We start from the raw sequence: 14,535 nt of genomic DNA on the forward strand, positions 1-14,535 counted from the left end.
TATATACCACATCTTCTTTATCCATTCATCTGTTGATGGACATCTTGGCTCTTTCCACAGTTTGGCTATTGTGGACACTGCTGCTATAAACATCGGGTGCACGTACCCTTTCGGATCCCTACTTTTGTATCTTTGGGGTAAATACCCAGTAGTCATGCTGGATCTTCCTGGAAATCCACCCTCTGGGCTGAAAAATTTCCCTGTCGGGTGCTGGAAAAAGCTATTCACAGAGGCACTTCACTGAAGGCACTCTGCTATGAAAGTGCACAAGGGAGAACAGACAATGGAGGAAGCTGCTGGCTGCTAGGTGCTGCCAGTCCCTGTACACAGCAGGAGCCTGGTGCTGAGGGAGCCATCCTCAGAAGATGGGCATGGGGCCACCGCCCACATGGCAAGGGCCTGGCGAGTGAGCACACTGGAACCCGGAAGGAAAACCTTTCCCCTTCCAGTGTGTCTCCAGAACCTTTACTGACAAGGTTTAACATCCTGCCAGTGGGCAAAGGGAAAAAAAAAAATCTAAAGTGTGCAGATCAGGGCACCTGGGTGGCTCAGTCAGTTAAGCAGTTAAGTGTCCGCCTTTGGCCCAGGTCATGATCCCAGGGTCCTGGGATTGAGTCCCGATGGGGCTCCCTGCTCAGCAGGTCTGCTTCTCCTTCTCTCTCTGTAGCTCCCCTGGCTTGTGCTCACTCTCTCTCTGTCAAAATCTTTTAAAAAATTAAAGGGTCCGGATCTATTTTCATAGAGCAAACAAAAAGGATGAATTGGGGCACCTGGGTGGCTCAGTCGTTAAGCATCTGCCTTCGGCTCAGGTCAAGATCCCGGGGTCCTGGGATGGAGCCCTGAATCGCATTGGGCTCCCTGCTTGGCGGGAAGCCTGCTTCTCCCTCTCCCACTCCCCCTGCTGGTGTTCCCTCTCTCGCTGTGTCTCGGTCAAATAAAATCTTTAAAAAAAAAGGAATTGGAGGTGAGACAATAAATCAGTAATGAGCATACTCTCAAAAAGGTTTCATGTATTAAGACTATAGTTTTCCTCAACCAGGGGTTCCCCCAACCAAGCAGAGGAGGGGTACTAAAAGTATACCTTGAGATTAAGGGGCAGTAAATCTAGGATGAAGCCTAGAAATCCGGGTTGTTAATAAGCTGTCCAAACAGTTCTGTTGATGAGAGCTCTCTGAAACTACTAACTCAGACTGGGCCCCTCTGGCAGACTCCTTGGATATTCCAAGAAGAGTGTGCGTCCGTCCCCCCACCCCCGCCCCATGCTCCTGTGTATGTAGAGGTGTGTGTGTGTGTGTGTGTGTGTGTGTGTGGCTGCAATTCCCAGTCCTGGCAAGCCTATTTCTCTGTTAGTGTCCTAGAGCACCTCTGCCTTCACCTGTCTTCACCCATGGCTGTGGATCTCACATCCTCGTCGCTTCATTTCTCCACCTCTTTGTGTCTGCCTCTCAAGCCCACTCTTGTCTTCCCACTTTAGTACTTGCTGTTCCCTCTGCCTCCCTCCTTCCCAAATAGCTCCTCTTCATTATATGAACGTGTACTCTCCAGCCTTGACTCAGACTACCTCCTCCCGAAACCTCCGCATTCGGAACCCCTCTCCCGCCCCCAACACACTCCAGTCTGAGCTAGAGATCCTCTCTCAGCTCCCATGATACAGCCCGTCTAACACTGCGTTTTCACCGCCTGCTCCCTTGGCTCCCGACTGGGCCATGTCCTTTTCGCTAGTGCGTCTTGGATACCTAGCACCGTGCCGGCTCACGGCTGGGACTCACTTACACCAGTAAATGTGATTGTCCCTTTAGGGAGGGGCGGAGTCTGTCGTCTTCACTGCGGGGACCTTGCATTCCCAGCCCCTAATACAGGCCTGACTCGAAGCAGGTGGCCGAAAAATGACCAGGAGGCGTTGCAGGCTGGCCCAGCCGGCTGCGGGCGAGCGGGGGTCTCCGGCCCCGCCCACCGGAAGGAGGCGGGACGGCCAACGGCGGCGGTCGGGCGGCTCTCCGCCCGCCGGGCCAGGGGGCAGGGCCTAACTGCCGGCGGGCCGGGTGGGGGCGAGGCCTGGCGGGAGGGGCGGCCCTTCCCGGCACGCAGCCCCGGAAGCACGGCCGCGCGAGCTCTCCGAGCCGGCAGAAGCGTCGCTCCCGCAGCCGCCGCCGCCGCCGCCGCCACCACATCCACAGTCATGCCGGTGAGTGCCTGCTCGCTCCCGCCCCGGGCAGACCCGGGTCCCCGGCTTGTGCCTCGGCTGCACCGCCGGTCGGCCACACGTCACTGCAAGGGCTCAGGCCGCCGCCGGAGCTTTTGCCTCTCTTCTTACTCCTTCCCTCCCCATCTACTTCCAGCTTCTGCGACCCTCCAGAAAATCCGATCCGAAAGGGGTTTTATGTAGGAGTCAGGCCTCAGAACATCGGAGCTGCAAGGCCTCCAGGTGTTACAAGCCCAACCCTTCCCTGCATAGACGGGGAAACTGAGACCCAGGGAGGGGGCAGAGTCGCCGAGATCACCCAGGAAGCGGGTGGCGAGCTGGAACTGGGACGTCTAGTCCCTGTGCCTTCCCCCTGTTTGCCCCTGTCTGCGGAGCTGGCTTGAAGGGGGAGTGGGGGAGGGGGTGGGGTGGCTCTTGCCTCCTGGGCGGGGCAGGTTTTCAGAGATCCGCGGTTTTCTTTCCTACCACCTGCCCACTCACCCATTTTCAGTTCAGCCCTGGGCGACACTGACTGGAGACAGCAGTGCTTTTAACCTTTCCTACCGATCACTTTCTGAACCTGAACCCATGAGCCCATGAGAGGTTAAGGGACCTGCTCAAAAAATTGCCAGTTGAGGGACGTCTGGGTGGCTCAGTTGGTTAAGCGGCTGCCTTCCGCCTGGGTCATGATCCCAGGATCCTGGGATCGAGTCCCACATCGGGCTCCTTGCTCAGCAGAGAGCCTGCTTCTCCCTCTCTCTCCCTCTGCTTGTGCTCTCTCTGTCAAATAAATAAAATCTTAAAAAAAAAAAAAATTGCCAGTTGCTCAAAGACAAGGTTTGGGGAGGAATGAGCAGGTCTTAGGGGCCTTTGCCATTCACTCAGTCTTAATGCACATACGTGGTTGCTCAGGGTCTCATTCTGTAGATAAGAAATTAAGGACTTTGGCAGATAAAAAGAGAAAAAGCCCAGTAACTTACTGGAGGTCTCCTTTAGGCGTTGGGTGGAGCCAGGATTGAGCCCCTTATCTTCAGGCTCCCAGTCTCTCCTGGCCTGACCACTTGGGAAATAAATGCCAGACAAAAGTAGTTATACCGGATTGAGAGTAAGCTGTGATGCCAAGCACGTCCTGTAGAGCCTGGTTGGGGTCATGTGGTGGTTAGCAGTTTCCCCCAGGGTGCCTGGTTTATGGCTCTGCTTCAAGTGGATACCCAGAGGTGTCCCACAGATGCCCTGTGTCTTAGCAGCCTAGCTTTGGGGAGCTGGCAGGTAAGCCAGAGGCCCCCTGGGCCAAGTCACAAACATCTCAGGTGTCATTTCCATTGGGTCTTGCCAGGTGCCTTGAGACAAATCCTCAGCACAAAGTATGGACAAAGAACCTGACGTTATCAGCCCTCCTACTTGAGCAAATCTGCCTGTGGCAATGTTAACAGGACAGCATTAATCACCCTGGGACTAGGATAGTCAAGGTCACTAGGTTTTTGTGAGGGTGGCAGTGAAGGAAAGACCAGTTTGAGGATCACTCTATACTCTGTTCACTTCTGGAGATTTTGACAGACAAAAGACCCTCCAGAGCAGATGGTCAGAATGAAGAGGGCACTTGGCACCACATCACAAGATGAGAAGCTGAAGAGAGGAGGGTATTAGTCAAGGGGCTGTGGTCAAAACTGGTCAGCATGTCACCTGAGAGGTTTCTCAGACAAAAACTTGGAATCTCAGAAGCCTCTTTGAAAAACTCTGTGCCCTTGCTTGTCAACTGCGTGACCTTGGGCAAGCCGCTTTACCTCTGCCTTTATTTCCTCATCTGTAAAATGGGGATAAAATCTGATATCAGGGGACTATTGTTAGTATTACCTGGAAAAACGCCAGTAAAATACTGGCATAGCCAGTCCCCAAGAAATGGTAGCTCTTGTGTCAACCTAGGACAAGTGGGGTAGAACTAGAGGCAGGCGAGTGTTAACCCCATTTTAAGAAGGACCACAGTGGTTAGAAGTTTAGGCTTTGAAGATATTTTCAGTCTGGGCTCTGTTCCTCACTAGCTGTGTCACCCTGAGTGACCGACCTAACCTCTGAATCTCAGCTCCCTTGTCTGTCAGGAAAGGATAATAATGGCCATCTCATGGGGACCTTGTGATGTTTAAACAGGGTAATGTGTGCAAAGTTAGAACAATGCCTGGCATGTAGTCCTATTCAAATATTAGTATTCATAAACAAATCGACGTTGTGTTCAAAGACTAAATATCCTGGATATTTGAGAAAGACTTCCTTCTCTGGGAGGGGGCTGGACAAGGTGACTCCACTGCATTTCTGCCCTTCCAGTTCTGAGATTCTGTTAAAGAATTTTACAGTTTACTGGACTTTTTCATTGCTGTAAAGGACCTTAGAGGTGACAGGCCTGTCTGAGGGGCTGAGGCAATAGGGGGCTGGCCTTGGGATTCTCTGTAAAGAATGGATTACTCTGTCCTTTAAGTAGATTTTCTACCACCCCCGAATGGACTTGTGCAAGTCCGAGTAGAGGGAAAGAGCACCGACTTGTAACGTTGGCCACCCAGAAGCCGCCTCCTGGCTTCTGACCTCTGTACTGTGGAGGATGAAAGGGGACCCGTGCTCTGTAGGTAGCAGCAGAAAGCTTCACTTCTGTTGACTTGAGGTTCTTGGGCAGCATACACTTGTTCCTCTTCATGAGCTGTCCCACTCCCAGAGCTCCTGCTGAGAGTCAGGGTCACAGGATGGCACCTGGCAGCACTGTTGGCAGCTCCTCACTAGCAAAACGTCCCTGGAGCCAGGAAGGCCTGGGTTCGCATCCCAGCCACGGCACAGACTCGCCCCATGACTGTGGGCAGCTCCGTGAACCCCTGGGAGCGTCAGTTTCCTCTGGAGTAAAATAGGGTCTCTAGCTCCCTTCCCAAGCCCAGTGAGAACTGAGATTCTGTGTACCGAGCATTTGGCGCACAGGGGCACTCAGTAGACTTAGGTCTTATATCGGTCTTGCAGACCCTTTAAGACTTTGGGTGGGGATCCAGGTGCAAACCATCGACAAATCTGGATTGTCTGTTGGTTATTCTAGAGCAGGAGTCGGCACACTTTTTCTTAAAGGCCAGGTGAATGCTTGAAATGCTTTAGGCTTCACGAACCATCTGCTGCCTTTACAACTACTCAACTCTGCCATTCCAGTGTGAAAGTAAGCCAACAGGCTTAGCAGTGTTCCAGTAAAACTTCATAAAACCAACTCAGAGTCCGGCTGTAGTTTGCCAGTTCACATTCTAGAACAGCATCTCAAACTGTAATGTGGGCAGGAATAAACTGGGTGTCTTGGAGTTGTTTTTTCAGTTTTTATTTTTAAGCAATCTCTCCACCCAACCTGGGGCTCGAACTCACGACCCCAAGATAAAGAGTTGCACGCTTCTCAGACTGAGCCCTCCAGGGTTTCTTGTTAAAACGAGGATTCTGATTCAGGAGGCCTGGGGTGGGACCTAAGATTTTGCATTTTGCAAGCTCCCAGGTCACACTGATACTATTGGTCTGAGGACCACACCTTAAAGACAAGATTTTGGAATACTTGCTACAAATCCTGTTTTCCAGAATTTGTTATGGTTGTTGTTAAGTAGTCATACAAGCTAAAGGAATCAGAGGTGTTTAACTAGAAGAAAAGAAAAACTAACCATTTTCTTTAAGGCAGGTTTTGCAGATTTGGTCTCAGTAAAATAGTGGAAAACCAAACTCTTAACTCTTGGTCTTAGTTTCCCCTGGACGGCATGATGATTGAAGCCAAACCCAAACATGTTCTGAGACTTGGAAAGAGCTTGAGAAGCCATTAGTCCAATTTTTCTAGGTGTGTGGCCTTGCCTCCCTGTGTCTCCCCAATGGGTTAAAAATGGAGAGAGTCCCAGGGCCCAGCCCAGAGCCTCAGAGCTGATAGAGGTAATTGCTTGCAGAGTTGCATGTCCTCAAGTCCCCAAGTGATTCTTCTGTGCACTGAGCTTGAGGAAACTTGAGTTAGCTAATACCTTTTTGGTAAGGTAAGGTGACTGGGGCCCTTAAGGTGCAGGGATTTTTTTTTTTTTTTTTAAAGGCACAGGGATTTTTGCCTGAGGTCTTCCAGCGAGAAACATTGATATGTCCAGAATTCCAACTGAGGTAACAAATTTGAAATATTTTGGAATGCTTGGGTGCCTGGGTGGCTCAGTCAGTTAAGCATCTGCCTGCCCCTGCTCAGCGGGGAGTCTGCTTCTCCTTCTCCCTCTGCCCCTGCGCCCACTCAGCTCACGAACTCTCTCCCTCTCTCTCTCTCTCAAATAAATAAAATCTTAAAAAAAAAAATACTTTGGAATGCTCCATGAAACATGTAGCCATTGTTTTTTGAAGTGAAGGAAAAGAGAGCTGTGGAACAAACTAATAATAATGCAACAACTAATTTTTCACCCAGTGGAGACTATTAGTAGGTTCCAACCTCTTTTTTTTTTTTTTTAAAGATTTTATTTATTTATTTGACAGAGAGAGAGAGCGAGAGGGGGAACACAAGCAGGGGGAGTGGGAGAGGGAGAAGCAGGCTTCCCGCTGAGCAGGGAGCCCGATGCGGGGCTTGATCCCAGGACCCTGGGATCATGACCTGAGCTGAAGGCAGACGCTTAACGACTGAGCCACCCAGGCGCCCCAGGTTCCAACCTCTTAATGTTTTAGTTACCTTCTGCTCCTGGGGAATGACCCCAAATCTCGGTGGTTGAAAAGGGTAAACGTTTATTAATTCTTAGTTTCTGAGAGTCGGGAATCTGGGAGTAGCTCTGCGGGGTGTCCCAGGCACGGGGTCTCTGATGAAGATGCATGAAGATGTCTGCCGGGCTGTAGTCATCTGAAGGAGTGTCTGCTTCCACAATGGCTCCCTCACATAGCTGTTGGCTGGACACTCAGTTGCTCACCGTGAGCACCTCTCCATAGGGTTGCTTGAGGGTCTTTAAGACGTCTCAGCCAGCTTCCTCCAGAGAGAGAGCAAGGAAGAAGCCCCGGTGTCTTTCAGGACCTGGCCTCAGAAGTCACATAACATCACTTCAGCCATATTCTGCCAGACACACACCAACCCTGAGACATTGTGGAAGGGGACTTCTCAAGGGCATAAATACTCAGGAGGTGGAGGTCACTGGAGCCATCTTGCAGGCTGGCTCCCACACTTAAAATGATTGTCACATTCACTAACCTGGAGAAGGGACTCTCATACCCATTTTTCAGATGTAGAAACCAGGGCAAGAAGAGTTAAATAACTTACTCGTGGTGGTACAGCTTGTAAGTGCCAGAGCTGGGGACTGAGGCTGGGCTTATTTCCAGAGATTTTAAAATAGAAGATGTATTGGTATAGTAAATTTTGTCTGAAAGCAAAGGAAGGACCCAGAGGTCCTCAACCAGCTGTGTCAATCATCTGCTCACTCAATAAAATGTAGTAAGCACCTACTGTGTGCCAGGCACTGTTCAAGGATCGGGTCGCAGCAGTGAACTGAACAAAGCTTGCCTTCAGGCCCTTGGAGACTATAGGATGTTGAGCCCATATGAAGAGTCGAGGAGTCTGGGTCCCCTTACTGGCCCAGCCTCCGACCCACTGGGAGCCCAGGCAAACCCCTTCCTGGGACTCAGGTGCTGCCTTGGACCGTGAGGCACGTGGGTGAGCACAGTGATCTCCGTGTATCAGAATACCAGAGACGCTTATTAGCCACGATAGACGCCCCAGCCCACGCTCGTTGATCAGAATAGTTTTCGCAAGTTCTTGGGTGATTCTAATGCAGATGATGATCTTCTGCTGTATAAATAAGACCACCAGATCAGCATTGCTCAGAGGCCATGGGCCCACCTATGTCAGAGCTGTCGGTGGTCTCAAGAACCAAGATTTTGAAGGTAAGACTTTAAACTAGCTTCCCAGGTGATTCTACTCATCGTGTGCTAGACACTGCTGAAGGATTTGTAGGGATTATCTCATTCAATACAACAGCCTGTGAGATGGAGGAACCCTTTCTTAATTCCACTTTACACTCTAATAGAGTGGGACTCAGAAACAGGCTGCTGGTAAGTCTGATGACAGCCAGCCTGGCCCTGTCTCTCTGCGCTCTGTCTTGGCCCCTGGGTGGGCCTGCATGCTGGTGGGGGGTGTGGGTTGTGCCTCAGGACTGGCTCACGGTCCCCTTTGTTTTAGAAGCACGAGTTCTCCGTGGACATGACCTGTGAAGGCTGCTCAAATGCCGTCAGCCGGGTGCTCAACAAGCTGGGAGGTGAGTGAGTGGCCCGCAGGTAGGGGTGAGGTGGGGGAGGCCGGTGCCCTTAAATTGCGTGCAAATGCATGCAGCCACGGAGCCAGAGAGGCTTGAGTTGAAGCCGATAATAACAGGATGACTAAAATGTATTGAGTACTTACTTAGCATGTGCCCAGTACTCTGCTTGGTGGCTTCCTGTGGACCGCATCATCTGTTCCTCACCAGAGCCATTTCGGTGGCTCCTTAGACTGTCTCCATTGTAAGCAGGAGGAACTGAAGTTCAGAGAAGTTGAGCGACTTCACTGAGATCTCAGAGTAAAAGTGACAGAGCTGGGATTTGGCTACATAGTCCAGCTCACGGTCTTGGCAGCACTAGTTAACATGTTGGTGATCTTCGGTGTGATCATTTTGCAGATGATACCTTGGAGTGTCATTTTCTATTAACATTTAGAAAATTGTAATATTTTTTAAAAATGGACTTTGACTGGGGCGCCTGGGTGGCTCAGATGGTTAAGCGTCTGCCTTCGGCTCAGGTCATGATCTCAGGGTCCTGGGATCGAGTCCCGCATCAGGCTCCCTGCTCCTTGGGAGCCTGCTTCTCCCTCTGCCTTTCTCTCTCGCTCTGTCTCTCATGAATAAAAAAAAAAAAAAAAAAAAAAAGGACTTTGACTCAAGTCACATGCAGAAGTCCTAAAGCGCCTCTTCTGGACATATTTAGAAAACCGTTATTCTCATCCAGCCCCCTTGGTTCTCAGCTGGGGAAACTGAGGCCCAAAGAGGGCTGGGGTCTGGCCCTGGGGCTCCATGAGGTAATGACTGAGCTGTGCTCAGAGTTCTGGTAGTGCTGGGCAGTCCGTCTTCTAAGATTTCTCACGTTTAAACCCAAATAATACCCAGATTTCAAGGGGCTTCCATGTGGATGTGATCCCATTAGCACTTGGAGCGTTCCTCTGAGCTGCTGGCCTTTCCGTCTGTGGAATGGGGATGTTGACAGCAGAGCCCGGGAGGGGAAGGCACTTGCCCAAAGTGAGTCAACGGCTGGTTTCTAGTCCTGGAAACTGGAATCCTAATTTGAAAGAATCTGAAGCAGGAGGAAAAACCTGGCTGCTGACTTGCCATGTGACTGGGGCCACCCTAGCTGCATGTCGGCGTGTCAGCCTCTGTCCGCTTCTGCTGTGGATCCCGTAAGAGTGAAACTCTGCTCGAAAGCCCCTCCAGTATGATGTGGCACGTTCCAGATGAAGTGAGGGGTGAGGGCGGGCCTGCCTGCACTCTTGACGGCTTGAAGACACCCGGCCAGGAATCTGGGCTGCAAGGAGCACCTTTGAAACCCACTGGGTTGGATGATACCAGAGTTTCTTCCAGCGCGATGGTGCCACCAAAATACTTGTTCCAAAGAGAAGGGAGACACTTCTGAACCAAAACACAAAGATCCAGTATGCAGCAAGGACACGGTACATTTTTTTCTCCCTCAGTATCCGTTCGGTACAAATTGCAGACATTATGACTAAATCCTGTGCCCTGGGCTTTTAAGGCTGTTTGATGTTTGGGGATCTCCCTTTGAATTTGGATGGGTTTCTCCCCATCTTTGACTACTATCCCCACTTGGGTGGCCTCTTGAGGTCAGAAGGATTAGTTGGAGCCTTAGATGAGCAGTGCTGGGCCTGAGGAATCACAGCTAATGGCATATGGGAACTGGAGAGACCATAGGGGCTGGCCACCCTGAATTCCTTCATGTGCAGCTGGGGAAACAGGCCTAGAAGGGGCAGGACCCACCTGTAGTCATCCAACAAGTCAGTGGTGAAGCCAGGCCTAGAACCTATCAAGGGCTTTCCCTCTGCATTCCATTTTCTCAACAAGACACATTCTAGGTATTCCCATGGACTGCTCTTCGGGGAAGGGAGGGTGGCTTGAAATTGACACAGCCCCTTAGGAGGGTGGTTTTACAATATCAACATTTAAAATGTGCCAGTCCGTTGCGCCCCCGTTTCCATTCTGTAAATTCATGGTATAGAAATATTTTCACAAGTTTTATATGTTCAGGTATGTTCACTGTAGCGTTGCAGCAGGGCACTGAGTGGATGTACGGGGTGTCCACACTGCGGAATGCAGTGTAGCTGTTAAAAAGAGGATGATGGGGGCGCCTGGGTGGCTCAGTCGGTTAAGCGTCTGCCTTCGGCTCAGGTCATGATCCCAGGGTCCTGGGATCGAGTCCCACATCGGGCTCCCTGCTCAGCGGGAGCCTGCTTCTCTCTCTCCTCCCTGCTCATGCTCTCTTCTCATTATCTCTGTCTCTCTCTCAAATAAATAAATAAAATCTTTAAAAAAAAAAAAAAAAGAGGATGATGTAAGTCTGTATATACTGAGATGGCAAGATCCCCTGGACACTGGAAAGTGAAATATAGCAAGACCTGTTTATAGAGTACAATGCCATTTGGGGGAATTACTTTTCACTTGTCTGTCTGGGAGAAAGACTGGGTAGATGCCATGCTGTTTGTAGTGACTTCTGGAGGCCTTCCACTTTCTAGTTTTATTCAGAAATGTTTGCTTTTTTTTTTTTTTTCAGTGGTGTGTCTGTGTTAATTACTTTTGAAATTAAAAAGAAGAAAAAATTTAAAAGCCCGAGCCTCAAGCAGGGATTGGCAAACTATCGTCTGTGGGCCAAATCTAGCCCACAATCTGTTTTTGTACAGCTGAGAATGGTTTTTCATTTTTAAAGGGGCGTAAAAGCAATACACAGAGAGAGAAGATGATGCAGCTGAGTCCATGTGGCCCCTGATGCCTAAAACGTGACTCTGGCCCTTTATAGGAAGAGTTTGCTGATCCCTGGCATGGAGGAAAGGGGAAGGTGGTTGTGAATAAGAATTCTAGAGCCTGAACTCTCTGGCTCTGATTGGGAGGGTCTCTGATTCCCCCCTACACACCTCACTTCCTTTTCCTGCAGGAGTTGAGTTTGACATTGACCTGCCCAACAAGAAGGTTTGCATCAACTCTGAGCACAGCGTGGACATTCTGCTGGAGACCCTGGAGAAAACAGGAAAGGCTGTTTCCTACCTCGGCCCCAAGTAGCGAGGGCCTGGACCCCTGGGCCCAAGATGGACCAAAGGGAGCAGGTGGGTAAAGCCCCAGCCCTTGTACAAAATATGTCATTATCTAATGCAAATCCCACGTTCTGGGAATCCTTACAGCCCCCTGAGAGTACACAGAGCACTGTGTTACGTCTCCCAGGGTCCCTTTTATGACTTGGGGAGTGCATCTCGTGATCAGCAGGGGTTAAGTATAGAGCGTAGAGCTTGAGCAATGCTTTGATAAACTGTCCCATCCAAGAGGACCCTATGCCCTGGGCATCATGCTCCTGTGCCCTGACCAGGTAAGTTAATTCAACTTGGCCTCTCTCCCCACCCGGAACTGGTGTCAGCTTCCTGAGCATGCCCTCTGCCCCGACTGGTACAAAAGCAATCCTCATGTCCAGGCTGGATGTCCCCTTTAAATGTCCACAATCCAGAGAGGCACGTAAGTGTGGCACTGTGCCGAACCATTCGCTGTGGAACCAGGACAGACCTCACTGACTGATCCAGCGCTCCTTCCCTCTGTACCCTGCTCCAGAATCCTTCACGGCACAGAATCCTTCCCTCCCTGGCTGTCACTGCCCTTGTCGTGCTTGAATTACAGTGACTGCCACATCCCTGCCGTGGATCAGGGCTCAGTGCCATTGAGAAACATGAGGCCTGGAGAGGGGAGGGGACTTGACCCAAGCCCCACACAGGCGAGTGGCAGAGGCAGGATGAGAGGTGTCCTGAATCAGAGTTCTTTCGTGGCCGGTGGCCTTGTCCCTGTGTGTGGGCCCACGAGAGCTCCCCAGGCAGAGGCCAGCCACAGCTGACTGGTGGGCTGTGGCTGTGTCCTGTGTAGAGGGTGACATCACATGACATCATGTCAGATGCATCTATTTTCCTCATCCCCTTTTATCCATGGACACAGCCCATGGTCAGGAATGAGCCCAGGATGAATAATGATGTCCTCATTTCACATTGTGACTTTGAATACTTCTTACATTCTGGAGACTCAGGCCTTTCATCTCTAAAATGGGGCCACAACCTCTATCCTGTTTTCCTGCCATGGGGGATGGTTACTGGGAAATCCCTCTGAAAATGAAGGATGATCCTCAAAGAGAAGATACCTTTCCACCATGCTGCGGATCAGTGTTGGTCACATGGTTCCTGAACCCCGAGGGGTTTTGGAGGAGAATGGTGGGTGGCACTCTGGGCCTCTCCATCTGTCCCTGGTTGCCCTGTTTCGTAAGGGGCCTCTGTGTCAGTTTATAAGATTGTGGTTGATAAAAGTGCTCTGACAAGACAGGATAGAAGGAGGGAAGAGCCAGAACTTCCTGAGTAGGCGAACCACATGGGGGAGCTCCAACATAGGCCTCTCCCTTTGGAGACTCCTGGCCCCAGCATATGAATCTTGTTCAACTCCTGCCAGTTGTAAACCATGGGTAACTTGATGTGTGTTCTTCTCATAGTAGTTTTTAAATTTATTGAGGTGAAGTTCACATAACATACAATTAAAGTGTACCATTTAGTGGATTTCCTGCATTCACGATGTTGTGCAGCTCTGGTTTCAAAGCTTTTATCACCCCAGAAAAACTCCCCGAACCCATTAAGCGGTCACTCTCCACTGCCCCCTCTCCCAGCCCCTGGGAGCTGCTAATCTGCATTCGGCCTCTCAATTTGCCTCCTCTGGATGGTTCATTGAAAAGGAACCATACAGGGTGCCTGGGTGGCTCAGTTGGTTAAGCAACTGCCTTCGGCTCAGGTCATGATCCTGGAGTCCTGGGATCGAGTCCCGCATCGGGCTCCCTGCTCAGCGGGGAGTCTGCTTCTCCCTCTGACCCTCCTCCCTCTCATGCTCTCTATCTCATTCTCTCTCTCAAATAAATAAAATCTTAAAAAAAATAAAATAAATAATAAAATAAAAAAAAAAGAAAAGGAACCATACAGTTTCACTTAGCATAACGTTTTCAGGATTCATCCAAGCTGTACCACAGATCAGCACTTTATTCCTTTCTGTGGCTGAGTAATTCTCATAGTTTTCAATTAATTAATTTATCTTTGCTTTTTTATTATGGAAGTTTTAAACATATAAGTAGTAAAAGGAATCCCTGTGTACCCATTACCCAGATCCACTGATAAGTCATTGCCATCATTGTTCTATTTCATCTGTGCCCATTATTTTGAAGCAAATTCTAGATAACAGCTAAGTTTATCTGGGCAAGCATGTTAGCAAGCAATGTGTAGTATGGAAAGGCTCCTGCAGACTCAGCTGGACAGCACTTGGTGATTCTCACCCGTCGAGCGAGCTTCCCCCCGCCACGTCCCGGCAGCATCTGTCTCCGTCTGTTTTAAGACACTCCCCAGTGACGGATTTGAAGCCAGGTTTGGGACTCAGAGAGAGAGTGTTTCTGGGTCGTAAAGTCACCTCGACTGTCTGTTCGTCGGCAGATTTGTTTGCTGGTGATTTTGTTCATTCTCTTCCCAGTGTGAATTGAAATAGGACAGGGAGAACCTACCATCCCAGCAGCCCCGGAGGTTCCCCAGGAGAAGGCGTTGGTGGAGATTGGCTTTGGCGAGATTAATGGGTTCCAGCCAACCCGACTATTACAGACTGGGTGGGAGGAGAGTGCAGGGCTGAATGCTGCGGTGCTCGTTCTGCTCCAGCACCTGGGTTTCCCACTTACCTCCCACAACTGCCCCTTAGTGAACCTCTGCTGCTTTTGCAATGCCTTCATGTGCACAGCAGATGGTGCTTTCCTTCCACCTAACTTCTCGTCTCTTCCAGGGCACTGATCTCCTGCCTTCCAGACAGACCAGGGGCCTGGCAGTCCTGCTCAGCGATGGCAGTGACCCTCACTTGCCCTGCTCCTCCCTAGCTTCCCTGCAATAAAGTTGAGCCGCTCTTGTTGAAGGTGTTGTCTCTTGCAGTGTCTGGATATTACTTGTTCACATGCTCTGAAGGAGTAATTACAGTGCTTACTGGGGTTGGAGTTCTAAGGGCTCCCCACTGGGAGCACCAGGCCTGACAGATTGTGATCCTTTGCTCTGTGATCTTCGGCAAGTCATT

General features: G+C 50.3%; 1 protein-coding gene across 4 annotated transcripts in view; it reads left to right on the forward strand.

Annotated features, from left to right (window-relative positions):
- Positions 1 to 2,025: 2,025 nt before the first annotated feature.
- ATOX1 (antioxidant 1 copper chaperone) overlaps positions 2,026 to 14,535 on the forward strand; it is a 30,587-nt gene continuing 18,077 nt past the window's right edge. For 2 of the 4 annotated variants that reach the window (XM_064596631.1, XM_064596630.1), the window contains exons 1-3: positions 2,026 to 2,185; positions 8,358 to 8,433; positions 11,360 to 11,528. In XM_064596631.1, coding sequence (XP_064452701.1) covers positions 2,180 to 2,185; positions 8,358 to 8,433; positions 11,360 to 11,484 — 207 coding nt within the window. In that variant the 5' untranslated portion in view covers positions 2,026 to 2,179 and the 3' untranslated portion in view covers positions 11,485 to 11,528. Of the gene's footprint in view, positions 2,186 to 8,357; positions 8,434 to 11,359; positions 11,529 to 14,253; positions 14,380 to 14,535 lie in introns of those variants that run through there. The other 2 variants (XM_045902256.2, XM_064596632.1) reach the window with 2 other exon arrangements.

The sequence above is a fragment of the Mirounga angustirostris genome, unplaced genomic scaffold (assembly GCF_029215605.1).
Source record: "Mirounga angustirostris isolate CCGP_5_RB_7025 unplaced genomic scaffold, mMirAng1.0.hap1 SCAF_7, whole genome shotgun sequence".
Taxonomy (NCBI): Eukaryota; Metazoa; Chordata; class Mammalia; order Carnivora; family Phocidae; genus Mirounga; species Mirounga angustirostris.